Below are 20383 nucleotides of genomic sequence, written 5' to 3'. Positions count from 1 at the left end.
TATTCTGCCTGGTGCCAGAAAGAAATTACGACAGCACAAGCTGTGTCTTTGGACAAATATTCAACAAGTGTTTATAGAGTGAAGTCAGCGAGGGGGGGGGGGCGGGAACGATCCAGAGGTGGGCTGATATTCTAATCTAGGTAGAGACCTCCCAAGGGGTGATTTAGGGAGGCATAGCAAGGAATTAAGGGTTAAAAATCTACATACACCGTGAAGTGGTTTTGCGGGGCCTGAGTGGAGCTGCCACTTGCCTGGGGTCGGGAGGGGGTCCTCTTCGGCTTGGGAGAGATAGGGGTGACTTTCCCAGAGGTGCCCCAGAGGGATGCAAGGAGGGGGCCCTCTCCTGGCCAGTTGTCAGCTAAAGGATCCCGAGGAAGAGAGGCTCTCCCAGTCTCCTTCTGCACATGAGGGTTAAGAAAGCTGAGGCTGAAGGCAAATTCGGGGTGTGAGGCGTGGGGTGGGGGAGGGGTGATGGCGGAGCACGGAAGGCTGAGCCTCGGACCCTCACCACCACCACCACTTCTGAGAGGGGAGCGTGGGTGGTTGGAGTGGAGGGTTTTAGGGTCAGATTGTGAGGTCATTGATGGGGCAGGAGGGAGAGGCCTGGGAGGGGCTGAGGGGCTCTTTCTGGAAAGAGAAGTACTTCAAGGCAGGCTCTGAGTACGGCAGCCTTCCTTGGGTTAGGGCCCAAGGAAGGCTGCCGTGGCTTCTCCTGCTCCCTCAGGGCCTCAGCCCGCAGCCCTGTGTCCCTACGGAGCTCGTCATCCCCACTGAGCTGTCATCAACCGCCAGCCTAATTAAAACCCCAGTACCGGGGCGCCTGGGTGGCGCAGTCGGTTAAGCGTCCGACTTCAGCCAGGTCACGATCTCGCGGTCTGGGAGTTCCAGCCCCGCGTCAGGCTTTGGGCTGATGGCTCAGAGCCTGGAGCCTGTTTCCGATTCTGTGTCTCCCTCTCTCTCTGCCCCTCCCCCGTTCATGCTCTGTCTCTCTCTGTCCCAAAAATAAATAAACGTTGAAAAAAAAAAAAAAAACCCAGTACCTCTCCCTGGGCCCCTAACCTCCCCTCGGCCCCTGCTAGGACAGCACAGCCCAGAGTTCTGTAGGGTCCCCTGGAACCTGCGATTCCCGCCAGGCTTCCTGTGGCTGTCAGCTCCATGTGTCTTCCTGGTCATCACGCCCTCACCCGCTCTCCCCTGTGCTTCTCTCTGCCCCCCGCCCCATGCACCATCTCCCACTGCTGCAAACGCTACCCTCTCAGCTCTGTGAAGTCCCTACTTGATGCACGACCAACTCCCCCGGGCCCTCGGATCTGCGCATTCACTTCCCTCTCCACACACAGCCCTCAATGCAATCATGCCCCCCACCCCCACCCCCCGCCGCCTCGTCCTGCTCACAGAAATAGGGACGCACGCACCTACGCAAAACACAGGGACCCTCAGGGGCTGAGGTCACCCACGTCCTCGCTTACCACCCTCCAATATGAGAGGAGGAGATGGGGGGGGGCAGGCCAGCTTCCAGGAGGGTCCGTCCCTTCTTTCCCACCCCCGTGAGTGCCCTCCACTCACTAAAATGCTGTATGGGGCCTCTCGGCTTTCTGATGGCCGGGTTCCTGCAGGTGCCCGGCTGCTAGATGACTTCTCATCCCTCCCCAGCGAGTCTCAATTCTTGGGGTGAGGAGGGGGTTAGCTTGGAGTCCTCGGGTGCCCTTGTCCTCCAGCAAATCACTTCAGGGCTGATGGGGGGAGGCCCTGACGCTCCCGGCGCTGGGCTCTGCTCTCTCCTTTCCTTCACCGGGGAGTGAGGCTCGGGGGTGGGGGGTGGTGAGGAGAAGGTGGCATCAGGCCACAGGAGACATTCCCGGTTGTGACCCGGGATGTCCACAAGTAGCAGCAGCAACAGCAATCCCAGGGATGCACCCAGAGGAAGAAGTGCTCTTCCTCAAAGTGACCAGGAATGGTGCCCCTGGGAGCCCTATTTTGGGGCTAGTACCTCAGCACCGGACTCCTTTGAATCCAGTAGAGGAGAAAGCACCGCCCCACTGCTATCCAACTAGCGGGCACCGTAGCCTGGCTTGTCTGACCCGAGGGGCAGGCCCGTTGTAAGGGGCTCCGTCCATCTACCTTTGGGAACGGTTTCAGCCCTCTCTTCTTCCTTCTTCCCTTTTCCCTTCCCTCTGCAAATTGAGGTCGATAAAAACCCCACCTCGGGGTACAAACCCATCCCTGTATAGCTTTCTGCTATGTTGCTCCTTTTCCCTTTACCTCTCCCTAAAAGAGTAACAGAGACATTAAAATCGATGCTGATAAATATTTATTGACATAGAAAGAAGCCCACGACATATATCATTTGGTGAAAAAATACAGACTATAGAACAGCACTTCTATGTGATCATTTTTATCTATACATACATCTACCTGGGTACACAGGTATAGGGAAGTATCTAGAAGGACGTCCATCAAAGGGATGACGACGGTTAGATCGGGGTGGAGAGCTGGGGGTAACTTGTACTTTACTTTCTTGTACTTTTCTTTGTTTGAAGATTTAACAATGAATGATGCCACTTTCACAAAGAGAACAGAGCCAGCGAGGAAATGAGCGCACAAAGAAAACAGGCCCTTAGGCAGGGGGGCTGGGGAAGCAAGGACAGAGGTCAGGCTGTCTCCCTCCACTGTGCTGGTATTCAAGACCCTCTCTACTCCACTCCCAAAGGAAAGCTGCTTTGTGGATTCATGCAATTAGAAGCGCCCCTCCCCAGTTGTCCCATTGCTGGACTCAGAATATGGGTTAGGGTTCATTTAAGGCTAGGGGACACCAGCTCACTGCAGCTCAGAAGGGTCATCTTGTTGGCCAGGGGCCTCTCTGGGTCCCTCCTCCTCTGTATGGGTCAGCTCCTGCAGGGTGATGATCAGATTCTCAAACACCTGGGCCCGGCTGCTGTCATTGTCACAGGTTTCCTTTGAGTGGCCCTCCTCGCCGCAGTAGGAGCAGCGGATTGTGTGTTTTCGCTTCCGGGTTCTACGCAGGTGCCTAGAACCATCATTCTTATGCCCAGAACCCCCGCTGGTGGAAGGAGACTGAGCCCGGGAACTGCTAGGGGAATCGATGACTAGCACTTGGTCCCGAGGTCTGGCCCTGCGTCTGGGGAGCGGAGAAGCCGTGAATGACAGTGGAGGGTCCTGAGACTCCACCAGGATCACATCCTCATCTGAGTCATCGAGGGCATCATCTATCTCTATCACGTTGCAGTCGGGACTGCCGACCACTATCTGCGGGGAGCCCTGAAATGCCATCAGGCTGGTGGCCCTCTCCACCAGTGACTCGGATCTTTTGGGCCGTTTCTGTTTAAGGAAAGTGTCATCCCAATCCTCTTCCTCCCTGACCATCTTGATCAACTCGAGGAAACTGGGGAGGCGCTCCTGCTCATTTGCATACATCCTGAGAAGATGCTTCAGCCTAAAGCGCAGGTCCCCGTTCAGCTCGGCCCCTAAAAGGAGCTGGTGCAGGCGGGTCTGGTTTGCATCTTTCTGAGCTATGATCCCCGCCTGAATAGCATTCTGGAGCTGCACCTCTAAACGGATCACATAAAGGGAGGCTTTCTCCCCTTGCGCCTGCAGGGTGTTAAAAAATTTACCGTGAGCCGACACACTGCTTTCCGATTCTCCAAACACCAATTTCATGGCACGCAAGAAATCGGCCACACTTAGATTGGGGTTGGCCGCCTGCAGCAAAAGCATGACCTCCCTGGCGGGGCCTCGAAGCGTTTTCAGCAAGCGCTTGAGCTTCTCCTCCTCAGACATATTCCAATCCGGCAGGGCCCCATTGACTTGGATGAGCCAGTTTTCAAAGGTTTCTTCCCCCTGGGCTGGCACCACCCTCCCCGAGAACAACTTCATATTTCTCTCTGCCACGCTGGCCATTAAAGGGCCGAGGCTTCTCCCCAGGGACCTCAGCATAGAATGGGCCCACGGCGGCAAGGGTGCGTTCTGCCGCCGGCTATTACCCATGCGCGCAATGATGCTAGCCATGACTGATGACGGTCGGGGTGTCCGAATGGAACAAGACGCTCAGGCTTTGTGGGTTAGCCTAATGTGCAGGCGTGCTGGGGGACTCTCCTATCTCAGTAGGGGCTGTAAAGAAGAAGAAGAAAAAAAACCGGGTGGCAGTTAATAAGGGAATTGGCTGCAGTCGTATTACTCTCTCCCTTCCTGCATATCCTACAGTGCATCTTATATATGCCCACCTCCCTAAAAATATCTTCTGGGAGACTGGCGATTACAACCTCACGGAGCCAGCCGGTGTCTCGGTGTAAGCAGGGTGCTTTTTACGGCCACATCCAGCCAGTCGTCCAGGAGGGAGGGCAACTGTTGCTTCTAATTCTAAGTGTAATCGTGTGTACGGAAGCTGATATTGGCCTCTCAAAATAGAGCACAGTGGTCACAGATTTGTCGGAATCCGTAAGATCTCATTAACCTCTTGGTCTCAGGTCCCAACCACACCCCCTTCTGAAAGTCCCCCCGCCCCACCCCCGCCCCGGTTATGTCTCAGATTCTTACAGGAGCGCAGGAACGGGCGCGCGCGCGCCTTTATTTCACTTCCAGCTTCTGCAACCGGTGGCCTCCGCGAGAAAGCTCGTCTCCAGGCTAACAGCCGATCTCTGTCCACCGGGGCGGGTGGGGGGGGGGTCGCCGATCCGAGACCTCCGGGCGTCAAGATTGCGCCGCCGCGGCGGAGGGTAGGGAAGGGAAGGGTCAGGAGCAGCCTCCTCGCTCATCCCGCTCCCTCCACCCCCGCCACCCACCCCCCTCCCCGCTGCCTCCGCTGTGGGTAGGCGGAAAATTCCCTCTCCCACCTTCTGAGCACAAGCCAAAGCGACCCCCGCCCCATTACATTTCCCCCGGGAAGTGGTCGGCCTACCAGCTCTGCAATCAGCCGCACAGAATTCAAGTTCGGATTCGGCTTTGATGGCCTGCCACGGAGATAGGGAATAGGAGTTGAACACGCACACCCACACAGCCCTCTCCAGAAGAGATGAAGAGATGCAAAGGGGGTTCAAGGCAGACAGCTTGCCATCCTTCCCTCCCCCCACCCCGACCCTTCGTCCCCCCTCCCCGAAAAGGCCCCGCCGCTCAATCCAGGCAAATCCTACCCATTAGGCGGCATCCAGCGCAACCCCACCTCCTCCCTCAGCGCTGCCGGTCCACGGGCGTGCTCCTCCCCCCGCCTCGCCGTCCCCGGTTCCCCCAGGCGGGGAGCCACCCGGGACCGGTGCCCCTCCTCTCTCCGCCGCCGGGCAATCGCGCCCCCCTTTCTTTACCTGTGCTCGGCTCGGTGGGCTGCGGACCCTCGGGCCTTGCCAGCTGCGGATGCCGCCTTCCGGTCTCCGCGGCCCTGCGAGGGAAGAGGACGGGCACGTCCCCGGCCGCTTAAGCGACCCGGAGCTGCCCGCGGAGCTGCTCCGCACGGCGCCCCCCGCCACCAGCGAGGGGTAGCTGAGCCCAGACAGCACGGTTCCCACGGCAGCCGCCGCTGCTTTTATCTTCGGCCCACGGAGACAAAAGAGCGTGACGAGAGAGCCGGCGCGGCCAATCAGCGGGGCGCGGGGGCGGGTCCCCGCGCGGTCTCGAGCCGGATGCAAATGTGCGCCCGAGGGGGGCGGGGTGAGGTGGGCAGAAGGGCCGGCGGGCGTCCAAGGCCGCTTCGGTGCCTGGACTGGAAGAGTTTGCGACTCTTGCCCGCTTCTCCCTCTTTTCGCTCTTGGCTCAACTCCGCGCCTTGGGGCCGGCGCATTAAACACCGAATGGGATCGAAACCAAACACACAATAAAAGCGGCTCACCTTTGTATAGGGGGAAGGGAGAAAAAAAAAAAAAAGCATCAGCGCTTGCTCTGTGCAAATAGACTTACACAATTCTTTTACTGTGAGGGAGGTGGTAGCGTGTCCATGTCACAAGGAAGGCACTCGGGCATCCGGGCCCTTAACGGGTACTCACTAAGGTATGGGTGCAAGTCTGGCTGCATGAGAATCATTTGGGGGGGGGGGAGGAGGGAGCTGGTTAGAAATGCAGATTCCCGGGCCCCGCTTCCGGGGATTCCGATCGACTAGGACAAGAGCTGGGTGTGATTTTTGTTAAGTCGCTGTAGTTCATCCCGAGAGGATGTAGGAGGATGGTGAATTAGTAAATGGACCTGCCTCCAACGTATCCGTTTATAGCATATCTTGGGTGAAATGCAGCTCCAGAGCGGACGCTCCTACCTAGGGTCCACGGTCTGCCTGAAATTGGATGCAAAGATTCTGGACTCTGTAGGAAGCTGAATAATGGCCACCCAAATATACCAAGTCCCAATCCCCGGAACCTGCAGATGTTAACCTTGTATAAAGTAAGAGTCTTTGCAGATGTGGTTAGATTAAGGATCTCGCCGTCAGGAGATGCTCCAGGAGTATCTGAGTGGGCCCTCAATGCAATCTCGCGTCCTTGTAAGACAGAAGAAGAGGGAGAGCTGACGCAAGCAGAAGAGGAGAAGGTGATGTTGAAGACTGATGCAGGGATTAGAGTGGCGTGGCCACAGGCAAAAGTGCCCGCGGCCACCGGAAACCGGAAGAGGCAAAGAACAGAGCACAGCCCTGCCCACACCTTGAATTGAGCCCAGAGAAACTGATGCTGAACTTCTGGTCTCCAGAACTCCGGAGTATAAATTGTTTTAAGCCCCTGAGTTGGTAATTAGTTAGGGCGGCCACAAGAAACTAATACAGACTCTATATTTCTCGGAGTCCAGAGCTTTGCACATGTTTAGATGGGCCTGTGGTCCAGTAATGGTTAAAAACCACCCCCCTCCAACCTTTCTCCATTTAATATCTTTCTCCTTCATTTTGTACTTGAGGAAGAAGTATGAGGACTAACACCCAACGCAACTCGCCTAGACCCCCCCCGAGCCACAGCTCTCTGCTGGTGATGGAGCTCTTCCATTTCTCAACCCGAAGACTGCATTCTAGGTCGCCCTTCTGTGAGCTCTTGAGCAGACCCCTCCTTTGCCGGGTTGGGCATCACTGGCCTCAGAGAAGGAGCAACTCCGTGAAAGGGAGTCTGTCCAGAGTGAATGGGTCGGAAGTCAGTGGCTCCACGTATGAGACTGCTGGGGCTGCCATAACCGGGGGGCCACAGAGCCGGTGGCTCAAACAGGGGACATTTATTTCCTCACAGGTATGGAGGCTAGGAATCCAGATCAAGGTGCACACAGGATTGGTGTCCCCTGAGGTCCCTCCCCTTGGCTTGCAGACAGCTGCACTCTTGCTGCCTCTTCCCAGGGTCTGCGTGTACCTGCTCCCACCTTCAAATGTCCTCTTCTTCTAAGGACCCCAGTCAGATTGGACTAGGACCCACTCTGACAGCTTCATCCTGACTCAGTCACCTGTCTTACGGGCCCATCTCCACCTACAGTTACGTCCTGAGGTACCGGAGGCCAGGGCTCCCGCACGTGTGCTCTGGAGGGACACAATTCAGCCCGTAACACCCTCGTTCCCCTTATTCTGGAACAGCATGGCTCCTTTCCCCACTTGGGACTTTTCGGGGGCCAGGGTGCCGGGGGCATGCGTTGCACGAGTGGACGGCCCACGCACAAAGCAGTTGCTGTTGCTTTTTCGTGACTGGTGATGGCTGGAAGTGAGTCAACAGTGGGGTGCCCTTCAAGCTACTGTTGGGTTCCTCTTTAGCACTCAAGGTACTTCACCTGCTCCTTTCTGCTTTCTTTCTTTTTTTTTAAGTTTCTTTATTTATTTTGAGAGAGAGAGAGAGAGAGAGAGAGAGAGAACATGGGCAAAGTGGGATCGTGACCTGAGCCAAAATCAAGAGTCGGATGCTTAACCGGCTGAGAGCCACCCAGGCCCCCCCGCCCCCGCTCCTGCCCTTTCTGTACTCTTCTTTCCAACCTTAGTATTTAGAATTCCTTAAAGTATAGAATCCAGATTTGGAGGCGAAGCACCTTCCATCTCAGGATTGTGGCCTGTCTCTTGTGGACGGGATAGAGTAGGATGGGGTGATAGAGGTGGGGAGAAGGCAGGCTGGTCACCTTGCAGACCCAGGGCTGAGGTCAGCAGTAGCTTATGGGCTAACTTCATACTCTTCCTTTGGCCCCCCAGGACCACGACATCTGCCCCTGGCCTCTCAGCAGATTCTTTTTCCGAATTTGAAGGGTCTCATCACCAAGTCAGGTGATCTGCAGCCGGCCCTGGCGGCATCAGAAAAGACAAAGACTAGACCTCAGAGCTCTACAAGATTGCTGAAAAGAAACGGAGTGTGAGGGGGTGCCCGGATGGCTTGGTCGGTTGAGCCCCCAAGTCTTGGTTTTGGTCTCGCGGTTCGTGGGATCGAGCCCCGCATCTGGCTGCACGCTGACAGCGTGGAGCCTGCTTGGGATTCTCTCTCGCCCTCTCTCCCTGCCCCTCTCTCCCTGTCTCAAATGAATAGATAAACACTAAAAAAAAAAAAAAAAGAAATGGATTGCGTACCAGGTGTCTGGGTTGGGTCCTGAGAACAAAAAGAGGGTCTTTCCATGCAGACCTGGGAGGAGGGTGGCTAAGCTGGCTCTAGTCGGTTATTGAACATCCCTTATCTCTGGCTGCATGTTTTGGGGTGTCGGGGGCCACTTCCAATGGCAAAGATTCAGGCTCTGGTGGCTCTAAGGGGGGACCGCATTTTATTTGCCAATTGCAAAAGCATAAACTTTCGAAAAGTTGATGGTTAGGAACTAAAACTTTCGGTGGAACCAATAATAGCTACCTTTGGTTGCTTTGCTCCTCTCTGTCAGGAATTTTCCATCCATTATCTCACTTAAGCCTCTCCAGCAGCCCTGTTGAAATAGACATTGTTCTCCCATCGAAGTAGCTGAGGGCTTACAGACACTTCACGCTCGAGCTCTTTGGCTCATCAGAAGCCAAAGCCCGGATGCGGGACGCTTATGAAAGACCCCTCCCCAGCCTAAGCTGAGACCCTGAGGGCGGCATCTTTCATGGAAATACTCAACGAGAGGGTGATTGCAAGATATTTTTAGGCAAAGAAAAACTAAGAGAGATTGCCACCGGCAGACTGCCCTAATGGAGATTCTAAAGGATGTACTTCAGGGGGAAAATTATCTTAGAAGAAGGAAACGCAGGACGGAATGGAGAGCAGGGAAAGTACGTGGGCAATATGAGTGAATACGGATGGAAGAAGGAATCACACAAACGTCCATTCTGTTTTTTAAAAAAGAAACTTGCAAGGACCTTACAATAAGAAAAGACGTCAGAAGCAGCGTAAATGGAGTTCAAGTTTTCTAAGGGCCTTGTATCACATCGGAAGGGACTTAGGTACTTACATCTAGACTTTTATCAAAGGTAATTATGTATGTAGGCAATAATAGGATGTAATTATTAAAATAACAACAACAGGATGTAAATCTTCAAACTAGTGGAGATGGAAAATAACCGAAAAATTTTTAAAAATTCCTTTTAAGTCAATTCTTTTTAAATCAAGAAAGAAGAGGCAAAAGAAACTCAGGGGGAACCAATACAAGCACAAAATAAAATGGTAGCTTGAAACCCCAATGTATCAATGATTTTATTAAATGTTTATGACCTAAGGGGCGCCTGGGTGGCTCAGTCGGTTAAGCGTCCGACTGCGGCTCAGGTCATGATCTCGCGGTCCGTGAGTTCGAGCCCCGCATCGGGCTCTGTGCTGACCGCTCGGAGCCTGGAGCCTGTTTCGGATTCTGCGTCTCCCTCTCTCTCTGACCCTCCCCCGTTCATGCTCTGTCTCTCTCTGTCTCAAAAATAAGCAAACGTTAAAAAAATTTTTTTAAATAAATAAACAAATGTTTATGAGCTAAACGCTCAAGTATTATCAAGTAGGATGAATAAGTGCGTCTGTATGCTTTTTGAGAGAGACAAATTCAAAATATAAGGATACAGATAGGTTGACCATAAAAAGATGGGGAGAGCTAAGTCACCCGAATAATGACATAAGCGATAGAACACTTGTATAGAGATATTCAAACAAAATACACTTCAAAAGCGAACAGCATTATTCGAGATGTAGAAGGACATTTCCTAATGATAAAAGACTCAATTCACCAGGAGTGATTATGCATTTATAACAAAACCTCAAGATATATAAAGGAGAAGTTAACTTACTAAAAGGAGAAATAGACAAATACAATAATCCGAGTGGGAGGTCTACCCCACCCCGTACTTCATCCAAGAGACATAAAAAGGGTCTCCAAGGATATAGAATTTTTGAACAACATAATCAATAACTTGAGCTTTACAGCCATTATATAGAACACTGCAACCAACAACCACAGAATACACGTGCACAAGGTTGATGAAACGTGACCATGTCCCAAGCCGGAAGGCAAGCCACATTTCAAAAAGTTGGAATCTGACCATAATGCAAAGAAGTTACAAATCGATAATTACAAAAGACAACTGAAAAAGCTGGGTATTAGAAAGGCAATAGTGGAGTCACAGAACATTTGTAGTTGAACAACAGTGAAAAGACATTGAAACTGCTTCGGATGCAGCCAAAGCAGTGCTTAGAAGGAAAAAGTGTCTTTTAGCAATGGTGAAAGGCCAAAAGCTAATGAATTAAGTATCCATTTGCAGATATTAAAAAGCAAACAAGAGGGGCACTGGGGTGGCTCAGTCGGTTGAGCGTCCGACTTCAGCGCCGGTCATGATCTTGCGGTTTGCGGGTTCGAGCCCCGCGCCTCCGGGCTCGCTGCTGTCAGCGCAGAGCCCTCTTTGGATCCTCTGCCTTCCTCTCTCTGCCCCTCCCCCGCTTACACTCTCTCTCAAAAATAAATAAGGAGAAGGTCGCTGGAACCTCCAACGTGTAGCCAGATAGAAGCACAGGTAACAGCCTGGGCTTGAGACTGGCATCTGTGGTGGGGGTGGGGGACTGTCCTGTAAGGCTAAGCCCTTTAACTATGGCGTCTGATGCCACCTCCGGGTAGACAGTGTCAGAATTAAGTTGAATTCTCTGACACCTTGGTGGTATCTGAGAATTGTTTGGTGTTCACTGGGGGATCAGCCCCCACCCCAAGTTAGAATTGGGTCTAGCGACCCTAAGAGATGGGGGTTCTAGCCAGGGAAATTAGGGCAGAAAAAAGCAATAAGCAACATCCACATTGGAAACAAGTAACGTGATCTCTATTTGTGGATGATATGTTTTTGTATATAGAAAAGCCTACAGAAGCCACTGGAAAACTAGTTCAACGTGGTTGTAAGATACAAGATCGATATACAAAACTCAGTTGTATTTCTATACGCTAGCAATGAACAATCCAAATATGAAATGAAGAAATCCATTTACAGTAACTTCAAAAAAGAACATATTTATGAATAAATTTTAAAAGTGTGAGACTCCCACCATGAAAACCACACATGATCACTGAAAGAAATGAAAGATCTAAATAATGGAAAGATACGTTATTTTCACAAATTGGAAGACTTCATGTTGCTAAGATTGTGACCTACAGATTGATCTACAAATTCACCGTGATCCGTATCATAATCTTGGTTGGCTTCTTGGTAGAAATTGACAAGCTGGTGGTAAAAGTCATGTGGAAATGCAGGGGACCCAGAATAGCCAAACAATCTTGAAAAAGAAGAGCTTGAAGATTAACCCTTCGCAGTTTCAAAACTTATAAAAAGCTACAGAGTCAAGACTGTGTGGTACTTGCATGAGAAGAGATATACAGATCAGAATAGAATAGAAGTGAGAGTCCAAAAATAAGTCCAGACATTTACGGTCAATTTTCGACACAAGGGTGCCAGACCATTCGTTCAGTGGGGAAGAAGAGTCTGTGCAACAAATGACACGGGGACAGTTATGTGTCCAAATACAAAATAATGAAGTTGGACCCCCACTTCGTACCATGTACAAAAATTAGTACAAACTATGGGGTGCCTGGTTGGCTCAGTCGGAAGCATGAGACTCTCTATCTCGGGGTTGCGACTTAGAGCCCCACATTGGATGTAGAGATTACTGAGATAAATCAAACTTAAAAAAAATAATACAAGGGGCACCTGGGTGGCCCAGTCAGTTAAGCGAGCATCTGACTTCGGCTCAGGTCATGATCTCACGGTTCGGGAGTTCAAGCCCCACATCGGGCTCTCTGTTGTCAGTGCAGAGCCGGCTTCTGATCCTCTGTCTCCCCCTCTCTCGCTCTTTCCCTGCTCACGCTCTGTCTCTCAAAAATAAATAAACGTTTTGAAACATAAAAAATAAGCAAAACATTAATACAAAGTCGATAATGGGAAAAAAACCAAAAAATTAAATACAAGAGCTAAAATTTAAAAACTCTTAGAAGAAATCATAGTTGAAATAAATATTTGTGACCTTGAGGTAGGCAGAAACTTCTAAGACATGAAAGCACAGGCAAGAAGAGAACGCATGGATAAGTAGACTTTGGTACATCAAAGGACACTACCGGGAAAGGGGAAAGACAATCCGCAGAACGAGAGACAATACATGCAAACTGTATATCTGAGAAGGGACTTATAGCTAGAATAAATAAAATGCCTTTATAATTCAATAACAAAAAGGCAAATAATCCAATTAGAAATGGGCAAAGGATCTGAACAGACATTTCTCTAGGGAAGATACAGAAATGGCCAATAAGCACATGAAAAGATGCCCAACATCATTGGCCATCAGGAAATGCCAATGGAAACCATAATGAGAGACCACCCTATACCTACCAAGATGTCTATAATAAAGAAGACAGACAATGACAGATGTTGGCAAGGATATGGGGTGGAGTGCTCAAATATCGCTGGTGGGAATGTAAAATGATACAGTCACTTTGGAAACCAGTCAGGAACTTCCTCAACAGGTTGAATACAGAATTACCATACCGTGCAATAATCGCACACCTCAGTGAATACCCAAGAGAAACGGAAACATATATCCACATCAAAACTTGTACCCAAATGTCCATAGCACCATGAGAAGCAATAGCCAAAAAGTGGAAACAACCCAAATGCCCATTAACTGATGGATGGATAAAAGGAATAAAGTACTGATCCACGGATGAACCTTGGAAACATCATGCGAAGTAAGAGAAGCCAGTCACCCAAGGCCACATATCGTGCGGTTCCATTCACAGGAGTTGTTCAGAATAGCCAAGTCCAAGGAGACAGAAAGTAGGCTAATGGTTTCCAGGGGCTGGGGAGGGGAGGGAGGGAGAGGAAAGGGGGTGACTGCTAACGGGTACAGGGTTTCATTTCGGGCTGATGGGAGTGTCGGAAAATCGATTGTGACAATGATTGTACAGCTCTGAAAATATTTTAAAAGCCACTGAATTGTACGCCTTAAAAGGGTGAATTGTATGAGCGTGCGGCGTATCACAATAAAGTTGTCTTTGTTTCATTTTTTCAGTGTCATTTATTTGTCTTTATTATTTAGTTACTTTTTTTTTTTTTTCAACTAGGCTCCACGCCCAGCATGGGGCTTGAACTCACGGCACTGAGGTCAGGAGCTGCACGTTCTACTGACTGAGCCAGCCAGGAGCCCCCTACATTTTTATTTCTTTTCTTGTCTTTTTTTTTTTTTTTACATTGCTTTAACATCTGTGTTTTTAAAAATCATAAGTGGCTTACATTTGCTTTTATTATTGAAGGTATAGGTGACGTACAAGACTCTATGGGTTTCAGGTGCACAACATAGTGATTCGATAATTCTACACGGTACTCAGTGCTCACCACTAGGGTGGTCCCCGTCTGTCACCATCCAGATGTTATTACAATACTGTTGGCCGTCTTCCCTGTGCCGTGCTCTTCAACTCCATGACTCATTTATTTTATAACCGGAAGTTGGTAGCTCTGAGCCCCCTTCACCTATTTTTGCCCATCCCCCCACCCCTCCCCGCCCGCAGCCACCAGTTGGTTCTCTGTGTTTAAGAGCCCATTTGGTTGTTTGCCTGTTTTTGTTTTTTAGATTCCACAGAGAAGGGAAATCGTATGGTATTTGCCTTCCTCGGACTGCTTTCACTTTGCATAACGCCCTCTAGGTCCATCCGTGTTGTCACAAATGGCACGATCTCATTCTTTTTAATGGCTGAGTGGTATTCCATCGTGCGTGGAGAAAACGGAGCCCTCGCGCGCTGTGGATGGGAAGGTAAATGGGAGGAACCCCCGGGGAAGACGTTATGAAGGCTCCTCCACCAATTAAAAATAGAGCTACCACATGATCCAGCATGTCTCTGGGTATTTAGCCACAGACAATGAAAACGCTAATCTGAAAAAGAGAGTTGCACCCCTATGTTCAATGCAGCATCATTTACAATAACCAAGATAGGAAAGCAACCCAAGTGTGCGTCCACAGATGAATAAAGAATATGTAGTGTGTGTGCATACACCTATATGTATATATTTATATAATGTGGGTGTGTATATATATAATGCGTATATAAAGTATATATGTATAATGGAATATTAATCAGCCATTAATAAGCTGGGGTTTTTTTCAAAGCTGGGTTTTTTTTAATTCTTTTTTTTTAATGTTTATTTTTGAGAGAGAGAGAGAGGCATGGGGGAGGGGCAGAGAGAGAGAGAGAGAGAGGGAGAGAGAGAGGATCCGAAGCAGCCTCTGCGCTGACAGCAGAGAGCCCAACGTGGGGCCAAAGTCAGATGTAAGAAGTCGGTTTTTAAAAAAGAAGATTGGGGCGCCTGGGTGGCTCGGTCGGTTGGGCGTCCGACTTCAGCTCAGGTCATGATCTCACGGTCCGTGAGTTCGAGCCCCGCGTCGGGCTCTGTGCTGACAGCTCAGAGCCCGGAGCCTGTTTCAGACTCTGTGTCTCCCTCTCTCTCTGACGCTCCCCCATTCATGCTCTGTCTCTCTCTGTCTCAAAAATAAATAAGCGTTAAAAAAAATTAAAAAAGAAGATTTATGGCAGGGCTCTGGGTGGCTCAGTCGGTTGAGCGTCTGACTTCGGCTCCTGTCTTGATCTCACGGCTCGTGAGTGAGTTCGAGCCCCACATCGGGCTCACTGTCATCAACACAGAGCCCGCTTCGGATGTTCTGTACCCGCCCCCCTCTCTGCCCCTTCCCTGCTTGTGCTCTCTCTCTGTCTCAAAAATTAATAAATCTTTATAAAAAAAAATGTATGGCCCAGATCCATTCACACAAAGCTCAAACACAGGGGAGACTGTATTGCTTAGACATGCACACGGAGATGATAAAACTAACAGAAAGCAAGGAGAGCTTACCAGAAAAGTCAGGGTGGTGGTTACCCCTGGGGAAAGAGAGCAGTTTTGAATGAAAAGAGGCCTGCAGAGGGCTTCTGTGGTGCCCCTCAGGCTCCGCCGGACCAATTAGCTTCCATTTGGGCGTCTGTCACTGAGTTCTCAGTTACTTAATCCTCCTGTGCCTCAGTTTCCACACCTGTAAACAGAGTGTATCATTGCATCCGGCTCCGATGTTACTGTGAAGGTTAAGGGCAGTGATCCTTGTAAAGTCTGAGTCTCTGTTGCATGCCTGTTTTTGTTCTGTTTTCCATGCGTTGTCGCTCCATGAAAAGACCAAAATTGCATTTTAAAACCTCCTGTTTAAAACCTCAAGGCGTGTGAGTCTTGCTCAGACTGGTTCTGCCTCCTCCGCCCAAAAGAGGTGGAGGGGAATAAATATGTATTGACCGTTCCAAAGTCCCAGGCATCGGGTCAAGGGCTTCGCATCCGCTTTACACACTCCCTTAATCTTCCACCCTAGCCCGTGGGCCGCTACGTTTAATAAAGACGGGCACTCAGAGAGGTTAAGAAAGGAGCCTAAGGTAACACAGCTTAGGTGAGGTCACGTTTTGAAAACAGGTCCATCTAACTCCAAAGCCTAGCTATCTAAGCTATAAGGCACATCCTATTACAGAAACTGCCTTGGTTCCTGTTGGGATCTCTGTTCTCAGGACTCTTCTAGGCACAACCCAAACCCAAGCTCAACTGTGTGTGTGGCAAAGGTCCTGGGATCGATGGGGGCGAGAGCAGAGGCAGGGGTGCCGCTGGGGCTCTGGGACCTGGGACAGTCCCCAGCTTTGTGATGGGCGGGCTAAAGACGCCTACCATTGACCGGTTCCAACCTGCACCAAGGGACCGAGGCTATCCCAGTTCTTTCATAGTTACATCACTGGGACACAGCAGCTGTCATTCAAATCCAGGTAATCTCTTTTCAACGCGCTGTGACATTTAAGGGAACAGATGGAACAACTTGTCAAATGCTTGTCCGAGGCTGTTCACCTGGGCTCACAAATCCTTCCCCTCGGCCAACAGATTTTTCATAAAGGAGTGCTAATCTCTCTGGCTTAGTGCCCTCTGCATCCCTATGACCTTAGATGCTGGGGCCACTGGCTAGGCTCAGAACCTGCTTGTGGGCTCCTCCTAGTACCACCTCTATTCTTCCTTTACAATTCTATCCCAGGCAGAAAGAATAGAACTTCTTGCTGATTACCCCTGGTCTCCCCCAAGTGCCCCCAAGTTCCATGAGAGCCGGTGGAAGGGACTATCTCCTCTGCTGTATCACAGTGCCCCGCTCTCGGCCTGGCCCAAAGCAGATGCTTAATCGATCTTTGTCGAAGGATGAATGAATGAACGAACGAACGAACGAACAAGTGAGTGAAAGAGAAAAGTAGCATCAGATAAATGTGATCATTGTTCTCAAAGCCTTTCAAGAGCTCTCCTATGGAAGAGGGAAGATTGTTTTAATTAACTTTTTGTTTTGAAATAATTTCAGCATTACGGAATAGTTGCCAGACTACTACGTAGAATCCTCCCACGCCGTCTATCCAGATTCCACCAGTTTTGAATATTTTGGGACTCTCTCACTACTTACACACTAATGTTCTTTTTTTCGGAACCACTTGCAGAACTATTGCATATATCATTCCACTCTTCTTCTTCTTCACACTTCAGTGGGTAATTTCCAAGGACAAGGACATTCTCAGAGATAGCCCACAGCACAGTGATCACATTCAGGAATTTTAACAGTGATACACTATTGCACTGTAGCGCCCTGTTCCATTGTTGCCAATTGTGTGGGAAACTTTGTTCCCTTCCGTTCCCCCGGGGCAGGATTAACAGGTAGATACATCCGCGAGGAATATGATTTTTGACTCTAGAATGGAAAGATTGATCTAAAAAGTGAGAGTTGGCTATCAGTGAATGAAATGACATATCCCCAATAATAGAGAACCCCCTGCTGCTGGGGGTATTTAGGCAGAGACTAGATTACCTGTCAGGAATGAGGGAAGATGAGATCCCTTAGGAAGAGGAGCTGCAGAATAGCTCCCTGTGTCCCTCGCAAACCAGGTAACTTACATGAAACATACTTGGCTTTTTTCTTTTTTTTTCACTTACCACTTCAGGGTTGGCTTTTTGTGTGGCTGGAGTAGCTGGTTTTTTTCCATGGCAGGGTGTCAGAGCAACCTCAGTGTTCCATCGACCTGAAAGTTCTATGAACAGGTCAGCCCTGAAATAATAACACTAACGTGTATTTTGTGCTTACTATGAGTCAGGCACTGGTTTAGAGTGCTTTGCAAGTGTGAACTCCATTATGTCTCCAAAAAACCCAAGGATGTAGCTGCTATTATTATCCCTGTTTTACTGATGAGGAATCTGAAGTTCGAGTAGGTTTTGACATCTTACTCTGGTTCAGATCTAATGTTCTGATCTGAATATTTAAGACATTATGTTCCAGTTCAAGTGAGTGTACGTGGAGATTTTTAAAATTGGCTCAATTCTTAGAACATAGTACTTTAAGACTTCAAGAATATTAGTATTTCTTTATCTACTTGTATGTATTCCTTTCCAAAAAGGGGAGGCTAATTTGGAATTTGGTGGGGAGGGTCTCTATTTCTGTTTCCCAACTTTCTGATTGTTGTCTTTTTAAAGTTTATTTGTTTGTTTTGAGAGAGAGAGAGCAAGAAAGAGAGAGAGAGAGAGAGAGAGCACAATCAGGGGAGGGGCAGAGAGAGACGAAAGAGAGAGAATCCCAAGCAGGCTCTGCGTTATCAGCGCAGAGCCTAATGCGGGGCTCAAACCCACAAATCGTGAGATCATGACCTGAGCCGAAATCAGGAGTTGGACACTTAACCACTGAGCCACCCAGGCACCCCTGACTATTGCTACTGTAATTTTTATTTTTATTTTAGACCCATACTTGTCACTTTAATTGACATGCCAACTCCAGATTCCAGACTGTCCCAGGGACTGTCTGTATAAAGCTGTTGAATCTCCCTACTGCGCTAGCATTCCAGAAGACACAGGAGCCAGAATGATGGCTCCTTCTTTCCTAAGCCTTGTGGAGTTCATATTTTTCAGAATCTTTACCTCCTGGCTAATTCTCACCAATCCTTCAAATTTCAGCTTAAATATCACACCCTTGGAAAAGCTTTTGCTACCTACCCTTCAAGACTTGGTCAGATTCCCCTGCTACCTGCTCCCACCGCATCATCAACCTTTCCCTCAGAGCAGTGATCACATTTCATACGATTGTTTTCTGTTTTTACAGTTAGACTGTCATACAATTGTTTTGACGGGCCCCATCTGTGTTTCTCCCTAACGTAGCCTCAGTGTTTAGCACACTGTGGCCACTCGATAAATGTTTCTCGAAGGAATGAATGAAAAGACGAAGACCCGGTTCCACTCCGGAAAAGGAGGTTGGCAAAAGAAAACATCAATGAGTAAGCGGTGCCCCTGGAGGCAAAAAGGAGGCTGTTCTAGTATCCAGAGTCAAAGCCAACCAGTGACTCAGTCAAAACAAGGGATTTGGTGGGCCCAGCAGGGAGTTGTGGTCCAAGCCAGAACCTTGGTCGGTAGCTATAGGACAGCAGCAGCAGCAGGAAAGATCTCAATTCAGCGCTAGGATGCCATAGCTGACCGGAAGTAGTCTGCTGTCAAGGGTTAAACCCTTCTGGAAAGACAGGGTACTAGAAAACACGTGCCCCTATAGTTTTCTTCATCAGGGGCAGAGAAATAGAGGCAGGCTAAAAAGACTTCAAGGAAGACCTACAAAAGGGTTTTGAGAGGAGGGCGCCAAAATAATGTCCCCTCTCACTAAGTGGCATTCACAAAGCTGCCATTACCATTTCCACACGCAGCCCCCAGATGGCGGCACTGTATCACTCTTAAGCTGCAAGTTGCCGGTAAGCGCTCTCTCTACCCTGACGTCTTGCTTGCCATCCCACGATTGCCCCGTGGCAAGCTCGGATTTGGAGTTTCTTCACCCTGTGCCAAGAGGCTTACAATGTGTCTTCTTCTGGGGGTGACGCCATTGGTCTTTTCCAAGTGGCCGGCTCCCACAACCCCGACTCTTGAAGCTTGCCTCTCATTGCCACCCCGGGTGCCCTCCAACCCTGTTGGAAGTCATGACCCAATGGTTCCCTCCAACAATCCATAGTCAGCATGTCCAAGATGGAATCCATATTTCTCATCCACCCCATCCCGCACCCCCCACTCAAGCCTTTGCTTCTCTATAGCATCTTGAACATCTCCCGTCCGTTCACAAAGTCCTGGTGAGTCCACCGCTAACATAGTTCAGACCTGAGCTCTCCTCTCCAATGTTTCTGGCACAGGGGATCCTCACCACCTCTCAGCTAAGCTCCTAACTCATCTGCTTATCTCCACCATCTTCCTCCCACGATCCATGCCGCCGCCCCCATCTGTGACTTTACGCAAACTCCTCCCAGGACAAGGATGCTCCCCTTTCTTAATCTGTTCACGTTCTACCGACACTTCAAGCTGCAGATCAACTAACCCCTTCCTCAAAAGCTTTTTCTGGGTCTCCTCCCAGCCCCAACATCCCTGCCTACGGCACTTTATTTGGACCTCCTTTTATAGCTCTAATTTTTCACACTCTGCCTTGAAGATCATTCATTATTTATATACATGACCATCTCCCTCCATCCCTTAGCCCAGGAGGGCAGCTATGGGGCACAAATCCTTCAGGTTACCCCCGACCAGTACCCAATGAGAGACGTCACTAATGGATCTTAGCTGTCTTCCTACGGAGCCCAAACTCACTCGCAGAATCCTTCTCGAAACAGTATCTCCAGGCAGAACTTGTCCGCAAGATGAAACAAATGTTCCATCCCTCCCTCGGACTATAAGAAACAATGAGCCAGGAAGCAAGTCCTATCCTTCTGTGAACCCACCACGGCATCTCGTACCTAACCTATCCTCATTTAGAGGCTTCTGGAATGAAGGAATAAACACGTGGAATAGCGCAGACCCTCGCAGCAGGAATGCGGCTCCCAGACTCCACAGTTCAATTCAGTCAGCTTTGTTTCACTCCAACGTGCCTACTATATCCTGCTGGTGACGGTCACGTGGTGTAGACCAAAATTTCCCAATGCTATTCAGGACAGC

The 20383-nt window shown here is 49.6% G+C and overlaps 1 protein-coding gene across 2 annotated transcripts; it reads right to left on the bottom strand.

Moving 5' to 3' along the window:
* Positions 1–2294: 2294 nt before the first annotated feature.
* On the bottom strand, positions 2295–17954 carry ZCCHC12 (zinc finger CCHC-type containing 12). Of its 2 annotated transcripts, XM_047081959.1 has the most exons (5): positions 15242–17954; positions 5316–5836; positions 4916–4967; positions 4555–4698; positions 2295–4128 (listed from the first exon to the last, which is right to left on the bottom strand). In XM_047081959.1, exon 5 carries the CDS (start codon positions 4024–4026, stop codon positions 2818–2820), a length of 1209 nt encoding a protein of 402 aa, XP_046937915.1. In that variant the 5' UTR covers positions 4027–4128; positions 4555–4698; positions 4916–4967; positions 5316–5836; positions 15242–17954; the 3' UTR covers positions 2295–2817. The 2 variants fall into 2 exon arrangements, with proteins under 2 accessions (XP_046937915.1, XP_046937916.1); XM_047081960.1 differs by lacking the exons at positions 5316–5836; positions 15242–17954 and having other exon boundaries at positions 4916–5057.
* Positions 17955–20383: the final 2429 nt, after the last annotated feature.

The sequence above is a fragment of the Lynx rufus genome, unplaced genomic scaffold (genome assembly GCF_022079265.1).
Source record: "Lynx rufus isolate CCGP_SWC_20201006 ecotype Redwood Valley unplaced genomic scaffold, mLynRuf1.p SCAF_19, whole genome shotgun sequence".
In the NCBI taxonomy this organism is placed as follows: domain Eukaryota; kingdom Metazoa; phylum Chordata; class Mammalia; order Carnivora; family Felidae; genus Lynx; species Lynx rufus.
Note: the sequence above shows the minus strand (reverse complement) of the source record. Positions and strands in the feature narration are given on the sequence as shown.

What these genes read in the sequence shown, in the direction of transcription:
- ZCCHC12 (XM_047081959.1), bottom strand. Translation starts at nt 4,026, where the DNA reads ATGGCTAGCATCATTGCGCGCATGGGTAATAGCCGGCGGCAGAACGCA.